General features: G+C 39.2%; 3 protein-coding genes across 5 annotated transcripts; 1 reads left to right on the top strand and 2 right to left on the bottom strand.

Annotated features, from left to right (window-relative positions):
* The first annotated feature begins 693 nt into the window (after window positions 1-693).
* On the top strand, window positions 694-5,052 carry LOC5511157 (YY1-associated factor 2). Its single transcript, XM_032380346.2, has 4 exons — window positions 694-853; window positions 1,211-1,339; window positions 2,558-2,668; window positions 3,250-5,052. Exons 1-4 carry the CDS (start codon window positions 819-821, stop codon window positions 3,476-3,478), a joined length of 504 nt encoding a protein of 167 aa, XP_032236237.2. The 5' UTR covers window positions 694-818; the 3' UTR covers window positions 3,479-5,052.
* On the bottom strand, window positions 4,160-14,682 carry LOC5511158 (E3 ubiquitin-protein ligase RAD18). 3 transcript variants are annotated; one of them, XM_032380344.2, is made up of 14 exons: window positions 14,508-14,682; window positions 14,318-14,399; window positions 13,584-13,645; window positions 13,433-13,503; window positions 12,801-12,903; window positions 12,011-12,197; window positions 11,299-11,410; window positions 10,688-10,846; window positions 9,699-9,813; window positions 9,337-9,489; window positions 8,810-8,867; window positions 8,031-8,357; window positions 7,582-7,679; window positions 4,160-5,789 (listed from the first exon to the last, which is right to left on the bottom strand). In XM_032380344.2, the coding sequence occupies exons 1-14, from the start codon at window positions 14,571-14,573 to the stop codon at window positions 5,691-5,693; spliced, it is 1,692 nt and encodes a 563-aa protein (XP_032236235.2). In that variant the 5' UTR covers window positions 14,574-14,682; the 3' UTR covers window positions 4,160-5,690. The 3 variants fall into 3 exon arrangements, with proteins under 3 accessions (XP_032236235.2, XP_032236234.2, XP_048584981.1); XM_032380343.2 differs by having other exon boundaries at window positions 7,582-8,357; XM_048729024.1 differs by lacking the exon at window positions 7,582-7,679 and having other exon boundaries at window positions 7,705-8,357.
* Window positions 14,683-17,289: 2,607 nt separating this feature from the next.
* Window positions 17,290-22,945, bottom strand: LOC5511159 (rap guanine nucleotide exchange factor 1). Its single transcript, XM_032380342.2, has one exon. The coding sequence runs from the start codon at window positions 22,058-22,060 to the stop codon at window positions 19,292-19,294; it is 2,769 nt and encodes a 922-aa protein (XP_032236233.1). The 5' UTR covers window positions 22,061-22,945; the 3' UTR covers window positions 17,290-19,291.
* Window positions 22,946-23,108: the final 163 nt, after the last annotated feature.

Below are 23,108 nucleotides of genomic sequence, written 5' to 3'. Positions count from 1 at the left end.
GTTGACGCCTGACTCAGTTTTCAACTGAACCTTGGCCATGAGAGCCAACCCTGTACGTGTGCTTAGTAGGGGTGTCCTCGGCCAATCGGCCGCCTTAGAATTAAGCTTCGCGCAGTCCCTAAAGCTGGCTCTTGCCTTGGTATTCTTATAATTACCATCAATATCATTATTATTATTATCATCATCATCATCATCATCATCATTATTATTATTGTTGTTGTTGTTGTTGTTGTCATTATCATATTTATTATCATCATCATTATTACCATCATTATTACTATTTTTACATTATCATTATTGCTCTTCCGCTCGCTCCCGGGAAAAATCCTGAAATGAATAAAGTTAAGAGAACTTCAAAATGGAAAAAAAACACTAAATGCTATTTTTACTGGGAAAGAAGATCATGAATGAGACCAAGGGTAGGTAAGTCGTTGAGAAAGAGTGGCGAAAGGGCACAGCATGTCTTAAGTTTAAAAATCTTTGCGAGTCATCAGGAACATTCATTCATTTACAGACACTGAGAAATAATGTGCAGTTAGAAAAAACATTACTTTATTAGTTTACTTTGATCTAACTGTGATATCGAATGTTGAATTGATAAATCAACGGTGTCATTTGCAATAAAAGGATAGCGGGGGGCTCTCGGGTTTCCTGTGTTTTAATATATTATGGAAATAAGTTGCACACAGAGTCTCGGAGGGGGTCTGGGATTGGGTGGTGTGTGATTGGCTCGAAGATTGCCGGGCCACAGACATCAACTCTTGCTTGCTTTCACGGGCTCTGCATGGCACTGCCAATATCATCGAGTTCTTCGAGATATGGAAGAAAAAGGTGACAAGAGAAGTCCAAGCAAGTAGGTCCACCACTTGACCGTTCCAACTAGCCCCTAATGGAGCCAATACACGCTCCCTATATCTTAAAAGCAAGAATTAATCGCGGGAAACACACCGCGTGGTCTAGCGTCAAACTGGGTCAGCGTTACTTCAAAATTCAGCTGGGCTACAGTACCGCAGATGTTGGAATAGAATCGATATGGTTGTGACACTCGGTTGTCGGTTTAGCAGTATTAGGAGTTATTTTGGAGCTTTAATCCAGCGATGGTTGAATACTCGAGTTCTCCAGCGCGATAATCAAGCGGCGTCAAAAGCCCCCGGTCGTCTATTTGTGGGGTATCGACTGTCTGACACGTCTATCGTTTTTGTTTCCACAGATTGAAATATAAACCTGTAAGGCAGATATCTGAAGAAGCTTACTGGGATTGTAGTGTCTGTACATATAGGAACACATCTGAAGCTTTTAAATGTTCTATGTGTGACGTGAGAAAAGGCACATCTACAAGGTAGGGAAGCCACTCAAATAGTATTGCTCACAACGCGTGATATGTACATGCAAACATTAAAATAGCATCCTAGAAGCACTTGAATGGTATTCTTTAATCGAACGAATTTTCTGTCAAGCCTTAAAGATTTGAGCAATTTCTTGTAAAGCTTGTTTTATTTTTTTAAGGCGGAAATGGTTTTGGTGTGTTCATCTGTCTTGATTTTGTGTGTATTACGAAAAGTCTTGCATTGCAATGTTTTGATTTGCTGATTTTTCGAGGGTGATTATGAATTCAAAATTATGTTTTTATAGCATAACAACGCAGAGAACAGAATAAGTAGATATATCATAATAAGTCCTGCTCCTGATCTGTAGAATTCTAAAAGCGATTAATCTCTCCTCCATTCCATCCCCAGTCTAAGCTGATATCAACCTGCAATACCACTGAACTGTAACAAAAATAATGATTTACGACCGCTCCTATTAACACTTTTTTAAAGGCGAAAGGTTATTTTGATTTCCAGGCTACTGATCCCCATGGTATGGCTTGAACATAACAACAGGATATGAATACTAGCAAAAGAATTTAAACATGAGATTCTGCTCCTTGGTAAAATATTTCTCCTCCTTCTTAAGAGCAGGGTTGCATTTCTTACATAGTTCATATATTTTTGGTTTTCTAATATATAGAGAAGTCTCTTTTTGGATAAAAGAACAACTAGCCTTGACTGAAGTTTGTGTCAGATATGAACATTAAACCAGAGGTCCCTTCTCTTAAAGTTGTGTTTTACTAATGTTAAAAAACCTTGGGGGAACAATAACCTCTCTGGCAGTGACCACCCTCATTGACAGTGCTTACTAACAATAAATACACACTGTTTTACTGAGTCTTTGCCTTGTGCACCAGTTTTACTCGTGTAAGTTATACAAACACGTTATTATGGGCCCTTTTTCCAAAATTGTGCATACTGTTACTGCTTCTTGCGCTATCAGCAAGATATTCCATTTCATGGCCTGCTGATAGATGTGTGCCATTCCGCAGGGCCCTATTAAAAGTGTACAGCTCTCAGCATTTAAATCTATTTTGTTACACTCTCAAAAGCATTGTATTAGAACATGATATTTAACATGACCCTAACTTGTAACTAATTCCCCCTATCTATAGAAAACCTTGAAAAAAGGCACATTCTTTAGCCCAGCAAGCTTCCAACTCATATCTCATTTTCTGTATCTTCAGGAAACCTAGAATAAATGCACATCTTGTAGCTCAACAAGTAGCACACAAGTACATACCAAACATTCCAGGTCTGAAAAAAGCTCCTAGCAAAAGACCTTTAAAGAAAATGAGGTAAGGAGTACATGAAAACAAACCATTTCTTTAGTTATTGTCAAATTTCTGTATGTCCTCCCCACCCACCCAACCATCCCCCCCCCCCCCCCCCCCAAGGCAAACCTTCCTGGAAACTAAATTATAATGTATCATGGACCTGTATGTCAAGTTGACAATTTCTTTCTAAATAAACATGGAAAAAATAATACTTTAATTTACCCTGGTTAAAATCTTGACCTCTCTCAGTTTCTAAGGCTGACTGCTTTGAAAAGCATTCAACATCTCTGGTAAATTCAAGCTAGCTACAATCAAAGTTCGGGAACCAGGGTAGCTTTAGTTTTGTGGTCAAGAAAATGCAAAATGAAACATTTGTAAAGTGATTTTGAAGATGAAATTTGAGAAACTAGGGTGTCCAGTTTACAGTGTTGTTGTTTATGTTTCTTTTTCTTACTGTTCTTTGGTTGCCCTGTTGCATATAAAAGGAAATATACCAAATATGTAAAATGATTGCCAAAATTCCCCTCCCCCCTCAGGGTATCTAATGAGCACTACCATAACAAGATGTACAAAATGACAATTTTTGCCTTCCAACTCAACAGGCCAAGACTACAGAATGTTGATCGTAGCAGTGCCCAGCACATGGCTGTCACAGTAGGGAATGTTACTGTTATTATAACAGACTATAAACTCTTGAAACCTGAACATACTTCTTCATGCAGTCCTGATAGAAATAGTCCAGGCCTTTCTGAAGGAAGCTACGAAGCAGGGCCATCCACCACACCCACTGAATACATTGGAAATGGTGCAAGCCATGATGAGAGCACATGACATGCACATGTCTAAAAAGAGAGTGTGACATTTGATAGACTATCTTCCAATTTTAGCTGATGCAATCTGCTATTTCATAACTTGTATGGCCAAGAGCCTGTTTTTGGGGCTACAAAGACTGGAAAAAATGAGCTTTTGTAAAAAAAAAAAGATATCCCTCTACATCACAAGCAGCTCTTTCATTCAGTGAAGGAAAAAACTAGTTCAAAGGGAGACAGGGCAAGACGAGTTGGTGATCTCAATATAATGTCACGTCATCACTACAAAACTCTGGATCTGGCTCAAAACTTATTTCAGTTTTATTTTGAACACTCACCTACAATTTTAGAAAATTATCAATGGATTAATGGATTAATATGCCTATTTATAAGGCTGTTCATGAGACATTTCCCATTTTCTAAATATCCCAAAAGAGGGGGGCGCCTGAGCTCTCCCTTTGCTAAGTCCCTCTCTTCAGTTCTTATAAGAGATTTTAACTTTTTCTGTATTTTTGTCATTCATTTTAAGGTAAATTTGCTAAAGTTGTTTTTATACACAGGTCTTTTTGATGTTTTTATTTTTTGTATATAAAAAAGCTTGCATTTTATTTGTGTGCATCACTTCAAAATCTTGGATAATAGTATATGTGGAAATGGCAAAGAATCAATGTAAAAAAAATTGTCTACAAAGATCTCTGTTCAGAATGTCAAAGTATTTTTCATTTTTTTTTTTTTTAATTTTAACAAAATATCTCTGGTATTTTTATGCCTCCATATAAATTTTAGAAAATAGAAATTAAATCCTTGTGTGTTTGGTAGCTATTTAAATAGACATCCCTTTACACATGCCTTTTAAATTAGTAAGGGATCTTGTAAAGTTAAACAAATCCAAAAATTATAAAAAAATCGCCCACTCACTGCCTATCGCATTTTGTTTTATGATCCACTTCCGAAATTCTGACTTTTTGGAATCTTTTTAACTTTGGAAGATCTTTCGAAGAAAATTGACAAATGTAATGAATTTTCTGCTAGCTACAGTACAACAGTGGTTAGTGTGGCCATCTTGACAACTTGTAGTGAATCAATGAGCGACGAGGCAAAGAAAAGCTCATCATACCATTGTGTCAATCAAAACAGCCATTCTCTCCTGCTTATTGGCTAACTTTCTACGTTGTATAATATTAGTACCTCATAAATTGAATTTATACTTGAGAACTCAATCGTCTTTTATGATTATATTAATAACGGTAAAAGTTTGTTCTCACTAGGACGCAAGTGGAAGTGCAAACTGAAGCGCAAAGTGAGAATCGGTCAAACACAAGCACAAAAAATCAAGCAGTCTCATTCTCTTGCACTTATGTTATAGTGAGAATCGGAAAACTATGTGGGTTCCCCTTGCGCTTACTTCCAAGTGAGAACCAACCTTAAAAGAATTACTCAACAAGCATTTATATGTATAGACCACTTATTTGTTTTGTTTTTTTCCACTGGATAATATTGGTCTCCAAGAGATTATAAGATCATTGTAAAATAGACAAAGTTTTAAAGGCTTCAAGCTGTGGCTAACCCAAGTGCAATAAAATAAATATGCTATGACTTGTTGACTTCTCCTCTCTATCTGGGATGACCACTCACTTAGGATGAGCCTAAGCTACAGCTCTGACATTTGAGACGGCCTTAGCCTTAGCCTAAGTTTAGATGGCTCTCTTTTCATGTGCCATCTCAAATGTCATGGCTGTAGCCAGCCTTGAAATATTTTTGTGGGGGAGGGCATGATAGAGAAACATTTAGAACATATCGGGGGGAGGGGAGGAGGCACAGCCATGCCCCTACTGGTCAGATACCCATATACCCAACAAGGGGGAGGAGGGCAGGTGCCCCAAATGCCTCACCCCCTGCTACATCCTGTATGCAAATGGTGATAAAACAACCAACTTTGTATGCATTTGCATTTAGAAGGTACATGAAAAGTATGGCATCCAAACCATGCCTAAGCTTCTGCCCATTAAAACAATTTTACCCTTGTATTTATTACAACACACAGGATTTTAACAAGAGTATTTTTTTTCCACTTAAATTGATGAAATCAGGTGTATCAATATACCATAGCCATCTTTTTCTATATGATTTTGTTGTTGTCAAGATCTGTTCATCATCATATCAAAAAGATGTGTTTTAAAATGTTGGAAGCATCTAACATAGCCAAGTCTTGCAGATATCTACTGGATACTTAACTAGCTATTATCAAATAATTTCTTCCTCCTGGTCGCAATGGCAACAATTGGACTGCTGTTCAGTGAGTAGGCATCTTCCTCACTTTCAGCATCTTCCTCCTTTGGACAAAAAGATGACAAAAATTAGCTACAATACTGTAGGCGAACACCCTCCCTTAGCAGCCACTATCACAAGTTCTAAATTATTGGTCAATGAATACTTAAATTTTAAACCTTAATTTAACACATTGACCCCTCAACCGGCCTGTACCGGCTTTGGGAAGTACCCACAACCCAAAAAATTCATAAATTCAAAATAAACACAACAAGATGAAGATACTCAGGCATCAGTCTAAGGGATAAATGGTCTTGCAGATATGCATCCAACCAAGGTGTTGGCATCTACTCTTAAGCCAAATAATAGCACAGGTTCTTTGACAAATCTCAAATCGAACAAGGAGAGAAAAGCAGAATCACCCCTCTCAATAAAACGCTCAAAATACCACACAAGAGAGAGAGATCAGCAAACACAGCTCAAGACACAAATAGATACCTTTATTCTGATCCTTCAGGTACATTTCCTTGGCCTCAAAACACAATGTCCATTCCTTGAAGGATTGTACAACCACGAAAATATCTTTACGTATTGCAAAGCATTCTGGGAGATCCAGGGGAAAATTCACGAGGGGAGGGCCAGTCAACACTCCTCTCCCAAAAGTCAGATGGTTTTTTATAAGTCTTTTCACCCCGAAGCCAAACGAATCAATTCCAGGCCATACAGACCCAGAATAGCAGTGTAAACAATTTTGGAATCAATTTGGTTTCAGAAAAGACAGCATTTAGGAGAGCTGTGGTGATTCATTAGAAAATTATTTTCTCATCAAGGCAAAGCCAAACAAGAAAAAATCATCATGAATCCACCTTTGCTTGCAAATATCCATAAGCAAAGCACTCAATTATGCCCCAAAAGACTTCATGATGCCCTGAGACACTCTCCTGATATGCTCATAGCTGTATTTTTGATGAAAAATACAAGCAACCATCAACTTGTGCTGGCTTCAGCACATCGACGAGGGATTAAAAGTGGGGACCGCAAAGCACTGTTGGAAAGCTTGGATACCGCTGACTAGGTGCAGCTGTGTTTGACTTTGACGGGCTGTATAAAACTCAGAATAGGGGGGGAGGTATCTGTTTTCAGTCTGTTTTTTGTAAATTCAGCTCCAAAAAAGCCAGGAGTCAATGGGTTAACAGGCACCTTTCACAACAAATGTTAAACATGAGCCATCCCCCTGCTACCTTGTTTTCTTGATAAACTCCAAGTAGCCATGTTCATAGAAAGTCTAAGTCCAAAGGGTGTCACTAATTAGCATAATGAGAAAAAAGAACCCTCTCATTATCAACATGATAAGCAATAACGACCCTAACCCTACCCCCCTCCCTAGAGAGACAGCTCCCCGCCTAACAAGGTGCTTGAAAAGGAGACTCTGAGGAACGGCAAAATATCCTGAATCCTATGTTGAGTCATGAGTTCGTAGGTATTCAAGAGAGAGTGCCAATGTGCCGCTGCATGAATGGAGGTGGGAGCCTACCAGTAGCAGGGTCTGGCACAAGAAGTCATCCTAAATTGTTATTTATGCTCAATCATGCTAAGGTAGACATTAAAAGCCGCATTGTCACAAGTTTACTTCTGGTCGATTACGTAACAATCTCCGATGATTTTTAATGGGAAACGCAAAAAATATTTTAAAATTTTGAAAGCAGTGTGTTTATTGGAAGTTTCTTTGAGGATGTGATTGATAATTTAGAGCGGATGGCCTGTTTAATATCTCAGATTTTAAAAGATTCTTTTAACGGTTTAGGTTTCCGTCGGACCTCCGGAAGTAAACTGGTGACAATGCGGCTCTAACATTACCATGTCACTCCCAGTAAGGCCTAGAGAAGGTGTCAGCTCATTGTCCTCATCAACACTGGAACAGGGAGTATCATCATTGTCATCAGGGGCATCATCATCTAGCATAGATACAACAGCACTCACATTCATTTCATTGTCTAAGTTGTGTTTACAGTTCTCAGGCTCCAGAATATTACTAGTACTTCCAGTAGCTGAATCATCCCGCTTCCCACTTGCAGGGGATGAGGTTGCAGATGGCACAAAGCTGTGTTCAGATTTATGAGGTGCAGAAATCATTTCAGTGGCATTAGAGATATCATCGGCATTAGAGATCTCATCGGCATTAGAGATATCATCGGCATTAGAGATATCATCGGCATTAGAGATATCATCGCCATTATCTGTCAGGTAAGGTGCGTTGGAAATGCAAACAGGTTCTAATTGAGGTTTATTAGTGGATGTATCATTACTTGCAGTATCATTAGTAGAGTCATCTATGACAACCACATCTTCTAAAGTTCCAGCTCCTTCTCTTGATTCCATATTTGGTTCCTGGCCTTTCTTCACATCACATATTTCCTCTGACGTCTCCCCAGTATTAGTGCTATTATTTCTACAAGCTTTATCATCCTTTTCCATTTGTCCAGAACCCTCAAATTTAATCTCAGTAGAAGGTTTCCCATCATCATCTGTTTTAGCATCACTACCAGCCATACGCTTGCCTGCTCTATTCCCCTTATTCCTTCTGCTTCTAATGTTTTCAATAAGCTGGTCAAATTCACTTTGGTGCTCTTTCACTAGAAAAGAAATATTAAATGATGATACAACATTTTGGCATCCACAAGTTGGCAACATTCTAAGAAATTCTTTTTTTCTATGTCTAGCACAAAGAAATGCCAGACTATTGGCAGACAAGGGGGTTAGAAGAAGTTGGTACTTCCTCCACCACCCAAACTTCTCAAGTTGTATGTATGAAAAAGGTTAATTATTCCATGGGGAACATGCTGCCATGGCCCTCTGTATAAGAATTATAATTTAAATTGTTTAAAGAATAATAATTTCAATAATTTGGTCTCTGAATTTTGCCCAGAAACACAAAATACAACATTTCTGGGCATTATTTTTGGTTCTTTGGGCCAAAACCAGGAAATTTGACTGAAAAACTGTGAGACTGAGAGATTTATAGCAAAACTGTAACTAGTCAAATTCATATTTTACTGTACAATATTAGTTAGAACGGACCACTTACAGTAGAGCCTGTTGGCTGCCTCTGTTTCTTCTTTACTTGTCTGCTTTTTAAAGTGTGTCTAGAATGAAGATAAGTACACTTGTTATTGATAATTGATCACTAAGCTTATTCAGATTTCAGCATATCTTATTAATTTCTTTTGAAATCTCTGTTGTTTTTTTTTTTTTTTTTTTTTTTGCCAAAACGAGCTTCCAGGAGTGTTTTTTACAGAGTGTAACAGCTTGTATAAAACTGCCTCAATATAAATTTTGGGTTAGCTGTGTTCCAGCTGTTTATTTATTAAGAAGTGTACTGTAAAGTGTAGTTAAACAAAAAAGTACTAATGCTTGTAGTAAGTTTTCAAAAAGCAAAAAGATGCAAGTCTTGTCTGTTGTTATCTTTTTAGGGACAAGCACACACAAAGAGAATTTTCCAGGCATATGCATGCTATAACATGAAACAAAGACCTTTCTCTCTCTTCTCAGTAAATCAGAGCCACCGATTTAATAGCTGTCCTGTATAAAATATATTTATTTTATATAACTTACACTGCTATCTGATGTGGAAGCCTCTGTAAGCTTAATTTTCTTTTTCTCATTCTGTTCCATCTGCTTGATAATCATTGCTCCTGACATAGGGTTAGCCGAGTCGCACTGGGCATTATACAATGTCACATACTCCCTGTGTGTCTTTATCAGCTTCTGGAAAAAATAACAGAGAAATAACGGATAAATGCTACAGTGAGTGACAATAGTTAACTTTCAAAACTACTAACAAAACAATCGGTCAAGTACCGATTATCTTCTTTCTCCATTAAAAAATGTCAAACTCTACAGAATAAATATGAATTCAACATGTCAATCATGGACCAACAATGAATATTGCAAGATGAAAGAAGTCAGAAGCTTACCTCTCGTGGGCCCTGTGTTGGAAGCCCACACTCCCTAAGTTTTTGTTTCAGTTGTTTATCTGACAACAAGGTGTAAACAAGCTTTGGAAGTGGTTTTCTTTTCTGGACAGTCGGACTGTATCAAGGGAAAACATTTGACTACATCAATAAAAATCTTTTGTGAAAGCTGTCTTACCCTCACATCGCAAGCAAGGTTGGGCTGGTCTTTGGTAACTGTATTTGCAGGGCTTCTGGAATTGAGCGAAAAAAACTCAAAATTACGCGGGATTCTTTGCTAAATTGTATGCCAAATTACGCGGAAAACCAATCATTACGTGCTAAATTACGTGCCTAGTCATTTTATTTGTTTTCGAAATTCAGTTCGAAATATCGCACTCACGAAGAATATCTCTCTTTTTTTTACGAGAAATAGAGGTAAGAACCCTAAAAGAACACATCAGCTGTGCAATTAAATGTTTTGTCTTTCAAAATTTAGCCAAATTACGTGGAAATTTGTGGATTACGCGGATTACGCAGAGAAAGCCAAATTACGCGCTTCCGCACAAGCGAGTAATTCCAGAAGCCCTGTATTTGGTAGAAGCCCACTCCTATACCCCGATGCGCCTTTCAAGATGGCACGCAAGGCTATAGTACTGTTGGATGGTCTTTAGACACAGACCCCTTCTCCCATCATTATCCAGACAAGCCCTTTGACATTTTACATTCTACATGAAGCTGTTCGACCCCCTTATTTCAAGGGTGAGCTGGTGTTGGATTGATGTTCTTAAAGTAGCGCAATCATCATGTCACTCTTCATGCGAGACAATCCATTTTTATTTGCTTACTCAAGCAAGTGACTGAGTTTTTCAATCACATATAATAAATAAGGTACATAGACTTCAAGTTTCTTGCACATAAACCCTTGTATTTCCAAAACAGAGAAGTGTTTGATCAGCATTCTTTTATAATAGAACCCCTTGTTACACCCTTCACCTCAATTATTATCTTACATGAAGCTGTTTGACCCTTTCATTGCAAGGGTGGTCTGGCCTTGGGTTGATGTACTGGGTGGTGAACATAACATTGCTGATGGTGAAAACATAGAGCTTTGCTGCTTCACACTTTTTGTTTTGCCTTCTTCGGTAACCATTTTCTGCTCTTTCTTTTGACTAGATATATAAAAAAATGTACTGTTTAGTTCACAAGAAATATGCTGTATACATAGCTGTCAACCCCACTTCAACAGAAATCTTGTAAAATCGGAGGAAATACAGTAAATATTTAAAAAACCCAAGAGAGCCAATATGGATGAAAACAGAGAATGTTTGACTAATCTCACAAAAATTAGGCTTGCGATGAGGTCCAAAATCTTGTGACACCCACAGGTGAGTTGACAGCTACTTATGTATATAAAATGTAAACATGCTGTACAAAATGTATTTTTTTAAACTCTACATTGACCAGATTATAACCCATACTGCCCAAATGGGCCAACCGTACGGTATAGACAGGATTTGATCAAGGGAGTGTGTGTCAGAGATATTTCACAACTAAGTGTAAGATATGGTGCAACAACCTCACTGCCAGCCAAAGGGGGACCTGCACATATTGGAAAACTTACGGTGAATTTGAACTACGGAGAGCCTCTTTTTTCTCATTCCTTGTCAGGCAGAGATCAAGATGAGAGTTCACTTTGCTCTGGAGTATTAATTCCCCACACACTGGGCACTCAGCTGAAAAATATAGATATTAAGGCCTGAGTACCATAACTATTAGTCTGAAATATATAAGCTTATTTGTGGGTTTGTTGGATTTAATCTTTTCTGTAGATGATACAGGCCTCACAACCAGTTCATACAACTATAACCCTTTTATAATTGCATCTGGGATTTATAAAAAAAAATTGCTAGCCTACATCACAGCCAGAAATAATCTTCCAGTGGAAAACTACATGTCTCACTCTAGGGTTTGGAGACAATTTTCCATTTTGTCTTGTGTTTTCCATTTTAGATTGGCCACCACATGGAAGAATTTTATGTGTCATTGCAGCATAAAAATGGACAGGGCTGATCATCCCATCTTTTAGGGTATAGAATTCTAACTACTAAATTACTTAGGGGGTCTTCGAAGAGTCTTTTGATTCTGCTATCCCCTAGGGGGGGTCTCACACTTATACATTAAACCAGTTACAGTAATCACTTTGAGCCAAAGTTGTTCCGAACAGTTTATGATAGGGCAACAGTGCTGATCAACATCAAAGTGTACCTTCAGCAAAAAGCATGTTAAGTGATAGTCATTACAGAAGCCGGGTGTCAAATATATATTTTTTTTACCAAAATCTGGGGGTCTGGTGGGTGATTTTCTGGGTTGTTTTCCTTTGGGAGTCTTTTTGGTAGAATCAGCGGCACATTCAGGCTCCTGCTTTATTGTTATCGCCTCAAATGTCTTGTCTTCATCATCTGAATCAATTATTCGTCTTTTCCGCTTGCGACCAGGAGTCACACTAGGAGTTGTCCTACTCTGTTGATGGAATACAATACTTTGAATTTTATTTTATGAGGGAAGCATAACAACCATACAAGCAGTTTGCTAGCTTACTGTATGGCCTCATTAGCCCCCAGAATGAAAGGCAACTACCATTTACTAGAACTAGAAGAACTACAGACACGCTGTAGAAAAACTAGATGGTCTGCATAGGTGTGCTCGCCTTGCTGCATAGGGGTAGCCACCTTTCCACTCTTTGCTCCGATAAAGGGCTAATGTCAATGCAACTACTGTTTCACAAAGGCGTTTAACATTAACCTTGTGTTGGTTTATACCTCTACTACCATTGGCATCCATCCATTTAGGATTTTTCGCATCAGTTTGTGTTTCAAACCTGCACATTTTGAATAATGAACAGTCTTTCGAAACAGTAGCCAATCAGCAAATGAGAATAAGACAAATGCTTCACAAAATCTGCATGATTGAAACATAAACTAACATAAAAAAAGTCGACCTTGAAAAACCAAAGCCAATGGGTTTGTTTGTTTATTTGTATAAACCCTATGCGATTTTGTATATCTATCATTATTTGCCAAAATGAAATTTTATGTACATTTTATGTGCCACTTGTAGACTTACCTTGCGCTTTCCTGTAGAGGGGTGACTGGACGGAGTTTTGGCGCATGATGAGATATTTTCTGTGGTTTGATATCTCTGGTTTATCAGCTGCAGAAGTTTTTGTCTAGATTATGTAAAAATTCAGTATGACTTGGCTTGCACCGAAACCCCTTACAGGAAGTTGGGGGCACTGGGGGCTTGTATATATTATAAGAAGATGACCTGTAGGGGCATGGCTGTGCACACCAATATTTTCTTACTGTTTCTGTATCATGCCAGCCCCCTCCCCCAACATTCAAAGACCTGCCACAGTTCTGCAATAACACTCCAAAAGATGTGACTCAGTGAAATGGCACGAGTTGCAGATATGGGGTATAATGAAGTACGTAAAGCGTAAATTATATGTAGTGAGATATAGGAATCATAACAATGACTAACTATATGATTACTGTTGATCACATGCTGCTGGTGCAATTGTTTTGTTGTTTTTTTTACTCTGGAGGATACTATAGATTTCACCGGGAGTCAAACACATCCTAAAATCTCATACCCCTTAAAATATCTGGTCTTGAAAACAGTATACCCCTAAATACCTGACTTGACTGCACATCGCCATAAGTACACAAGAAAGTATACAGTAAGAAATGTAGTACCTGACAGCAATAAAATTTTTAACCAGCTCATCCAGAACCCTGTTACATCTCAGATCCTGCTGTACTGTTTTCTGCAATTTAAGGATGGACAATTTATTAAAGCTTTCAAGCTCTAAGGATTAAAAGTTAGCTTTTGAATAAGTTTACTAACCATGTGACATGTAGGACACTGGGTATCAAAGGTGATTGATCTTCTTATGCATACACTACAATCTGAAAGTTAGATGAATAAATGCTAATGATATCAATGAAATGTACATGGTGGTTTATTCTAATGTTTGAATCCTACTCATACCATATTTATTACTTTAGTCTTCTTTCAGGCACATGCAGGGTTTTAGTGAGGGGGGGGGGGGGGGGGGGGTTAGCAGGTATCATATGGAAAATCATAATAGTTGACAATGCCTTGATAAGAAATGATACACTTTTTGGTGACCAAGAGGGGGTGTGTACACAACTTAGTATATGCACATCTGTCTTTGAACATATCACAGTCCAATAGATAATGTGCATGAAAGTGCTATTATATAATTTTGTGGTTCATCTGGGAAATTCTTATTTATTCTTTGAATGTTCATTTTCACGATAAAAATAAATTAGATCAATGATGACCAAAGTTGAGAGATCAAGATCCATACAACAATTCCTTTGGCGGTTAGCAAGGTTGCATGGGGGAGCCTGGCACAAAACCTTCATACCACAGGTATGTCAGGTAATGCTTTGATAGAAAGGAAAGATAAGTACAAAATGCAAAAAAAAGAAATTTCTCGGGAAAGCTCCCAGACCCCCTAATGCACGAGACGTTTGCATCAATATAGTTTACGTCTTTGAATTCCCCCCCCCCCCCCCCCCCTTTCTTACAATCCCACCACCATTAACACTTACAGTTGTGTGAACATTCTTGTACCATCACTGGGATATCAAAATACTCAAAGCATATGGAACATCGCAAGAGGTTGTCGATAACCTAAACAAGGAGAACTATCGGTGATAGGAATCGCACCACAAATAAGATATGAATCAAGCACAAACTTCAATGTTCCAATTTTGAAACCAGCTTATTCAGAAATCGTACCCGCATTTCTTGTAAGGATTCCGGCCAATCGCTCGGACTCCACTCTGCTTGTACTGCTGGAGCCATTTTTCGGATGTTTATCGAGCAAGATTGACCGTAAAATAAAAAATCGTGAAGAATCGGTGCAATGCACCTTTTACCGCCATTTTGTTTTTGTTTTTAGCGCGGTTAGTTTAAAGAGCTGTTCTGATTGGTTTGTTATATGAAGATATCTCATTGGCGCAAACATTCTCGCATGGGCTGGGGGTTCTGTGCCTTTTAAAACACTCCTCAAAGAAGCTCGCCCACCCCAAGAGGAAGCCCGATTTTTTTAGGTTAGGGTTATTTTAAATCTAAACCCTTCAAAACGACCATCAATGGATAGCGGGATATCCTATACACCGCGTATTCGATAAGTTGTTATATAGGTATAGATCCGTGGGGAACAAACAAAATAGGGTGATAATTTATATGTAGCCCCAAGAGATCATTCATGCTCTCATAGCCCCCCATATAAGGCATGTGGACATTTTTTGGCTGATATCGAAATGGGCCCGGTTACGAGAAGGGGTTTCCATGTTTCGTTTGCAAGGCGTTTTTTTTTTCTCTGCGCTTCAATGAGCTCGCCCAAGGCTTATTTTCGAAAAGTCCAATGGTTTTGCGGTTTCACGTGTGGGCGCAGCGGCGGAAGGGGTGGATAGGCCACAGGGCCTAAACTTAGAGGAGTGGGCTTTTCAATGAAAATCATTTACAGTGAGGACACAGAAAGCGGGCCATGCTGAACAACTTTGAACAATCAGATTCGGCTTGAACACCGTAAACATAAAAAAAAAAGAGTTCCAGCCAATCAGGTTAGGGTGTTCCCACGCTCAATCGACAGACGAAAATGGTCGACTACACGTACGAGGTCAAATACAACGTCTGGCGTTTCTCATTGGCTGAACTTTTTTTTTTCAAAATGTTTACGGTGTTCAAGGCGATTCTGATTGGTCAAAGTTGTTCAGCATGGCCCGCTTTCTGTGTCCTCACTGTAAGGGAGAGGGGGCAAGAAAGAAAGGCTGGAAGAAAAACTGACTGATTCTGACTTCTTGTAAGAATCTTTTATTTATCCCAGTCCATTACAGAGAACGAGTCACGTGTTATTTTATGATGGTATGTACTTAGCTGTAGACAGCAAGAAACGAATAAATTACATAAAAAGAAAAATTAATTCTCTTATCCACGTTGCGGACAAGAAATGTTTGCTAAGCTTGACTTTAACCCACGCATAGACTGTAAACATGCGCTCTGTCGTGCGCTAGCGGGCGTGTCTAGTGTGTAATGTCGACAGCCCATCACTAACACGGGTCATTTACGTGGGTTTGTGTGGTTTCGTAAGACTATCATCGTACCTTACGAGTGTCAAAAGCTAATTGCCTGTTGACCAGGGCACAAGAGGGCTTTGTTTACGTACGAGCCCAGGCAGTCACGACAACATCACACTTTTCGCGTGGTGTTAACTAGTCGCAATTTTCCGTCACGAACGCTTTCTAATACATTGATTATACATTGAAAAGGCAATTCGATCATATGGCTCGGTATAATGGGAGAAAGGTTATATCTTTTATGTTTGCCTTGTGCGCCTTTTATCACACAAAAATTAGATGTCTGGTCTGGCTTCAAAAAGGCTGCCCGCTCATGGTTGAAGCCTACAATCCCATGCAGGATTCGGGTGTACATTTGTGTAGCAATCGCAGAATATGGACGATCTGGGGATTGAAACTACCCCCCCCCCCCCCCCTCCTTATTCACCAGCGCAGTCCCCTGTCCCCTTTCCCTAAAACCTTGCGCTTACTACACAGGCTATGCATAAACTTTCACCTTTGATGGCAAAGAATTTAAGGGCGAAAGCTTTTGCTAGTGTTGTATCTCGGCTTTTCCAGCAGAACGATTTTTACTGAAACAAATTATCCTTGCATTGCAGTGTTTACTCTATCAAAGTAAGATGAGACTTTCTGTCGGTCGTTTAGAAACTCGTGGACACACAAGGAGATAAGCCCTATCATACAACAGTAAACCCCTGTTTATCAGCTGATCAAAATGTTAAAAAGAATGCTTCGACCAACGACAGATGCACAATAAAGCGATGCCCGACGTGGGTGCGCAAAAGAGAAACCTATTCATTACGGAAATCAATCGGAAAGCAAACTCTGCAGAAGGCATGTTACTGTGATTATCATACCACTTTTATTATCGCCGCTTTATGCCTTTAGTGGTCCGCAGCTGTATGGAAACAAAAACAAAATTGTTTTTTACCTCTAAGGATCCAGCTTCGTAATATTTTAATATTTTAAGTTGATTCTGTCTCGAGGTATATGAAAACAGATTAAATGTGTTTGAAACATCAGTGGTGGATTTGGCATCGGTTTCAGAGCTCCTCCTTTGTAGAACTTATCTCGCTTCATTAAATTTACAAAACCGAAGGCGAAGGCTGTGAGAAGTCTACGAGCAATGCGAATTTTACGAATGCTACGTTTAACAAAGAATAATAGATAAAACGATAAGTGAGGTTTTGATGAAAATGCAAAAGGGGTATAGCCTGGGCCATTCGAGGCCACCAGACAGCGTAGTTTCTACCACCGCCATGCCATGCATACCGCTGCGCTAAACAGATCTGATTAGTGAATACTCATTCATCATATAACAGTACCCAAACATCATCAATCTGTAAAGGAAAGGCTACTGAACGACTCAATGTGCATGAGTTAGTTTATGAAATTAAAACAAGTACGTCGTATACGTTGGCTTATCAAATAACACTAGCTTATTTTCTTATTTTTATTCGCAATGAAAAAACCCATAGAAAGGGCGTTACAACAGATTTATGTAAATCTTTTTTTAAGTACAATGTATACAATATGTAATAAAGTCGTCTTGACGGTAAGGTGTTGGAGCTAAAAAACAAACAGAACTGCTCTAAGAATAAATTAAGATCTAATAACATATGAAAGAACGTTGGGAGCAGCTGTGAAACACGATAAAGCAATTTGTCCATTCTGTCAAATCGATAACAAGATTCTAAAATGCTATTTAAACCTAGGTAATATCCTCCCAAGATAACTGTGCTTTTGCTATTCAAATTGAGCTGATAAAAGGAATGTAAAACCCAATGTGCAGGAACATCTGTTTGGTGAATCCTTTTCTTGTTTTATCCTAGGACGAATGTTATTCTATACTATTGCGTGATGCAAGGATGTCATACAAAATTAATGGTTTAGGGGGTATTTTCTTGTTCATAGCAAATAAAACTGATCATTACCCCAGAAATCGAAAGAAAGATCAGATTCCTTCAAAAGAATTGCCTAATGCCGGGTATCATAAATTCATTGAATATTTGGGCCTGACCTCGAGAGTTTAATTTAGTGCAAAGTAACTTGATCGTGAAAACGTGAACGGAGACACTGTCTCAAAATACTGTAATGGAATTTACCATTACAGTAAATACCAAAAATAACGTAACAACATAAGAGGAATAAAAAATATAAATAGTTCTAGTGTCCATGGATTTTTTCGACCTCAGTTCTAATTCGCGCAAAACATATCAATAAGTGATGAATCGAGCAAAAAGCTACAGTATTGTATTTTAAAAATCTGTAGTGTTTTGACTTCATGGAGCCATAAGGTTCCAGAGCCTCGCGTATTTGCTTCTGTGTTTGTTGTTTTAATTTCCTCGTTTTAGCAGCGTAGTAGCGTAGTAGGACAAACACGACGAGTATGGCAGCTTATTCACGAGGATCTATAACCAGCGAGGTTATCAAAATGATGATCAAAATAAAAGCGAAAAAGTGTCCAAAGACTGAACTACACAAAGAAATGGCCTAAAAACGAGCGATTATATCGACTGTGAGGAAACAATAGTAATAGTAATTAGATCAAATCATGTCTTAATTAGGTAAATCTATGTGTGAAACGGGCTGAACTGAAAGGAAGCAAAAAACAAAACAAACCCAAACTACTAAAATGTTAAAATCTGTCGAAGTGAAACACGTTATGATAACTTTGTCTTATGAATACTGAATGTTCGGCAAAATCAAATGGATAAGTCATAAGCTCAATCGTGTTCATAATGTAAACACAAACCGCAAATAGCGATGGAAGGACATTTGCATTGCAATAAGGGCTTAAAACAAGTCAGTTGTATTTCCTGTACATTGTCTGAACTTTTAGGCAAAAAACCAACATCTCTTTACTCGAGGAAGTACCACTCCCTTTAAGAAAACAGACCCTTTGTTTGACAGCTAAAAATAAAAGACGATTTGAGCATACAGGACAAATTGCCTTATATAGCTAAGCACTAAAAATGTCAATTAATTTTATTAATCTGCTTAGTATTTCATAAAAACAGGCTTTTTAATCTATAACCTGCCAATATACAAACAATTTGTATTAAATACTGGGCGCAAAAGGCTGAATCTTTTTAGATCAATCTTAAATCTGGAGACAGCCGGTGTCTCAACATTGGAATACTTTAAACATCCATAATTTATAATATTGGTCAAATTTCACTAATTCCCTATGTACAAAAAACCCATTATGTATTTCTTAATTATAATAAGAAAATGGATTTTAAAAGCAGATATTTGTACTGAAACTCATGTATAGTTTCAAGTAGTAATAATGACAGAAAACTTTCTTTCACTTTTTTGTAACAGAGCTATCGCACCAAGAAATGTGTGACATACGGTATTGAGATTTGTATGTTTATGCTACACTGACATGTCCATATAATAAAAACATTTGAATGGCACCCTCTATCACTTACTTCCTCAGCCTGATCTAGGCTTCAGTATTAAGGACTTCTCAAACAGGTCATCTTCATTGAGGTAGTTGTTAAAACCACCAAAGAACTGTCGAATCTCCTCATTAGCTTCAAACTCATATTGTACAAGTTTGAACCTTCGAACAGTGTCCAGAATGTTAAAGAGTTGCCAGCGCTTGACAAAATTCACTTTGCCATCAGCCAGCTCATCTGCGTTTCCAAGACACACAAAAGTGACATCCTGTAGAATGAGACCCAGGTAAGGTATACAGGGAGGCTGTGCCTCGGCAAGTGCTGCACGATATGCCCTGAACGAGGATGAGCTGTCAATCAACTCGGTATATTCGGCAAGCTGATCCAAGTAGTGCTTTGGCCAGTCCAACCTTCTGACAGCTGAACAATCCATTGCCGAGAGGATGGCCAGGAATGAGTTGAAATTGTTAAACCTTCGGAGGTGCTTCATGATCTTGAGAAATTTGAGGTAGGCCTTCTCACGATCCTGAGGTTTCTCAAATGAGAGGATGTAGCTACGAGACCAGTAAGAGACTTTGTTAAAGTTCTCAGTAAACACAGTAAGGTTTGGGCTATTTCCTTCGCTTTGCTCCTTACCCCAAGCTAAGATCTCTGGTATTTCAATGGCTGCAAAGTTCTGGGCATCAATCAGAGTAAGCTGCTCAGCCAGGTGATGTGCATGAAAATTGAAGATCACAGCAGGGTTGAAAGATGTTGGTGTCTGAGGGGGCATTGGTGATGAGATACTACGGTCACGTTTATAGTAGTTATCACATTTGGGTAGCATCTTACCACGAAGAATCTTACCAACATAAAGGTCACCATTGCACAGAAGTCTATAGACCTCTTTCATCAATTGCTCTAGTATACAACGCTCTACCCTCCCAGTAAGCTCATCGACAACCCGAAGTAGCAAAAAGAAAGCATTTTGGCTTGCTTTCTTGTGTCCTCTTTCACGAAACCTTCTCTCACGATAGAGAAGCTTATTGATAAGGTCTTTACTCGAGATGAATGTGCGATAGGTAGTCAGAAATGCTTCGTAGTAGACCATGTCTGTTTTACTTGCTCCTGCTGCATGCACAATCAAAGCATCAATAGCACCACCAACTAGCATAGTTCCTTGACCATCATCCCTATAGACAAGGAATCGTGAGACATCAAGGCAGTCTAGAGCTGGCGTACTCTCATCTTCATCTGTGCTACTCAAGCTACTAGAACTAGAGTGACCTCCACGAGTCTTGTTCTTTTTGGCACTCTCCTCTTCAAGTGACAAAAGCTTCTTTTTGGGGGACTCATTCATTCTATTGTTACGGTTCCAATCAACTGAGTTTGCTTGCCTTGAGGGTGACTTCGGTGGTAGAGGAGGATTTGAAAAAGCCTTTGAGATTGTAAGGGTGTGGGTGTTTGTAACAGACCCTACATGGTTTGCACTCCCTTGGATAGCTGCTGTGCTGACGCTATGGACTATACTCCTTCGAAATGTCTCCTCATACCCATCATATGCAGAAGTTGGGCGTTTGAGGATGTCTTCTGAGGGTGTGGTGTAGCCCCCTAGCAACTCAATGTAAACTTGGAATGCCTTTTTCTTCCGCGGTAAAGGAGGTGGATCATGATTGTCAATCACACCTACAAGAGTTGCAGGGATGATATCATGCTCAGAGTGTTCCATTCCATCAAGTTCATCAGTAGAACCAGCAGAGCCATCATAAGAGCTCCTAGCGGAGTGAGAAGCTCCCCTTCTCAAATCTTGTGAGCCCATGGGCGATCTGGTGGTGTACTCAATGCTTTCACTACTGTAGCTAGAAAGTTCAGAATCCTTAGAAATTGAACGAGGAGTTCTACAATTTCGGGACTCAAAGGAATCACGACGATATGCATGCTCAGGTGAAAGCAATCTCTCTTGAGAATGGAACCTCAATTCGTTATGCCCTACATGGTTATTCTGGTCTGAAATACAGTTATACGAGCCACGGCCAGAATCGCGTAACAGTGTGCGAGGCAATGGCGGCTTAGGGGGAGGGGATTCCCGCATATCCCCAACTCCGCTACCCTCACTTATACCAGAATCACGGCGATTACCCCATGCTGTTGCATCCTCACTATTCTCTCCTCCGACAACAATACTTTCATTGCTGCCTTCAAAGAGAAAAATCGAGTTTCTAATTTCATCTTGTAGTTCTTGTTTCCTTAACCTTGGAATTGCAACGTCCATTAGCTCCTGAACGCTGCGCTCCACATCTGCAAGAAAGTTAACTCCTTCTTGTACATCACCTTTGACATTGCCTCTGACTAAAAGTTGGTCTGTCCATCGCACCAAGTCGGCTACGCACTTGTGCACTGCTTTACGATAGGGTATGAGTTCCTTGTTCGCCTGCTGTAGGCGAATACAAGTGTCCAACATATTATCAATACTGATGACGGATTCCAGGACAATAGCAGCATTATCCGGCACTTTAGCCATAATAATATCCATATTTTTTCTCTCAATCACAAGGCTGAAATATTTTGCAGCACTTTTTAACTCTTTGTGTTGTCTTTCTAGGTCTTCTAAATCCCTAGCTTGTTGCGATTTCCGTCTTTGCGCCGGTGTTTCATTTTGTGGACTATCAGATGGACTTTGACTGGGGCTTTTCTTTTTGCTAAACGATGCCCTTCGTAAAATCTTAAGGAACTTTGGCTTTCTTCCTCTTGTAAGCGTACCGTAGTTTGTCGGGCTTGGTTCCTCTTCTTTCAAACCCATCATTCGCCTAAGAGGACTAGCCATTTCAGCCCACCAGAAGTCTATTAAGCATCCAAATAAGTTTGCATGACTCAGCTCGATTGATCACTTTCTAGTGCCGATTCAAAAACACGAGACGGACAACGCTCCTTGTAATGTATTTGTCACGCCGAGACGGGCGTAAATTGTTCGTAAAAGTTGTCGTACAAAGCAGCAAATCGTGTTGTCTCGGACGCAGACAGAGGAGGAAACACTCCTACGCTTTTGAGCTTCACCCGAGGAAACTATTTGACTCTTCGATCTCGCAAGAAGTCGGCGGCTGTTCTCTTTCTCCAACGCAAATTGATTGATCCTCTAATCAACGGAGGAAATTCTTCCAGGTTTGGACTACTATAATTATCCAAGTTGCATTTGCTTTTGAGAAAGCGAGAAAAAAAATGCGTTTTTGTTGTTGTCCGTCCAGGGTAGGAACTGGGGTTTCGCGAAGTGTTTCTCACATAGCATTTGACACCGGCGAATCCATTCAAGTTCTTTGGATGTCTTGAAAGAAGACTTTGCAAATTAGCTTGGCGACTTATTCGTTATTCTAATCAGTTAGCCTCCGAATCTGAGGAAATCTCGTACGTAGCAAGACCTCCCAAGACGCTTAAAGCAAATGCTTGTGCGAGACGGTTTTCAAGCACTTGCGTTGCTTTTCGCTTTCTCTTTGCATTGATTTTGAACACTCGCTACTTTGCAAAGGAACGTAAAGTCCGCTGACCCTGAGTGCTTTTTTCTATAACGTGATTGGCTAATAGAACAATAAGGTCGAGCGTCTCGCATTGCGGAACACATATTTGGGTAAAATATGGTAAAATAGCAATTTTAGTTTTAGTTCCCCATGTATCAGTGTATCTTTATCAAACACATCTCTTGTTTTGCCAAACTTGTTTCTTCTTTTAGAAATCGCCCGATGTTTGCAGACCGTTTCGAAAATACTCTTTCATACCGGATCTTGGAACGCAGTTTGCTTAAATAAATGACATCACTTCAAAGAACTTCCGCTCTGACTATATAGCGATCGAAGTCAAACAATAGTTTATTGCGTCACGTA

Source organism: Nematostella vectensis, chromosome 1 (assembly GCF_932526225.1).
Source record: "Nematostella vectensis chromosome 1, jaNemVect1.1, whole genome shotgun sequence".
NCBI classification, from domain to species: domain Eukaryota; kingdom Metazoa; phylum Cnidaria; class Anthozoa; order Actiniaria; family Edwardsiidae; genus Nematostella; species Nematostella vectensis.
The sequence above is the reverse complement of the archived record's forward strand: the minus strand, read 5'-3'. Positions and strand labels throughout refer to the sequence as shown.

Bases quoted from the DNA above. Each gene is read 5' to 3' on its own strand.
- LOC5511157 (XM_032380346.2), top strand. From the start codon at position 819: ATGGAAGAAAAAGGTGACAAGAGAAGTCCAAGCAA. The intron at 1,340-2,557 runs GTAGGGAAGCCA...CTGTATCTTCAG, and splicing joins AGAAAAGGCACATCTACAAG to GAAACCTAGAATAAATGCAC. The intron at 2,669-3,249 runs GTAAGGAGTACA...CCAACTCAACAG, and splicing joins AGACCTTTAAAGAAAATGAG to GCCAAGACTACAGAATGTTG.
- LOC5511158 (XM_032380343.2), bottom strand. From the start codon at position 14,573: ATGGCTCCAGCAGTACAAGCAGAGTGGAGTCCGAGCGATTGGCCGGAA. The intron at 13,646-14,317 runs GTAAGTGTTAAT...TCTAACTTTCAG, and splicing joins ACAAGAATGTTCACACAACT to ATTGTAGTGTATGCATAAGA. The intron at 9,490-9,698 runs GTAAGCTTCTGA...TATTTTTTCCAG, and splicing joins CAACACAGGGCCCACGAGAG to AAGCTGATAAAGACACACAG.
- LOC5511159 (XM_032380342.2), bottom strand. From the start codon at position 22,060: ATGGCTAGTCCTCTTAGGCGAATGATGGGTTTGAAAGAAGAGGAACCA.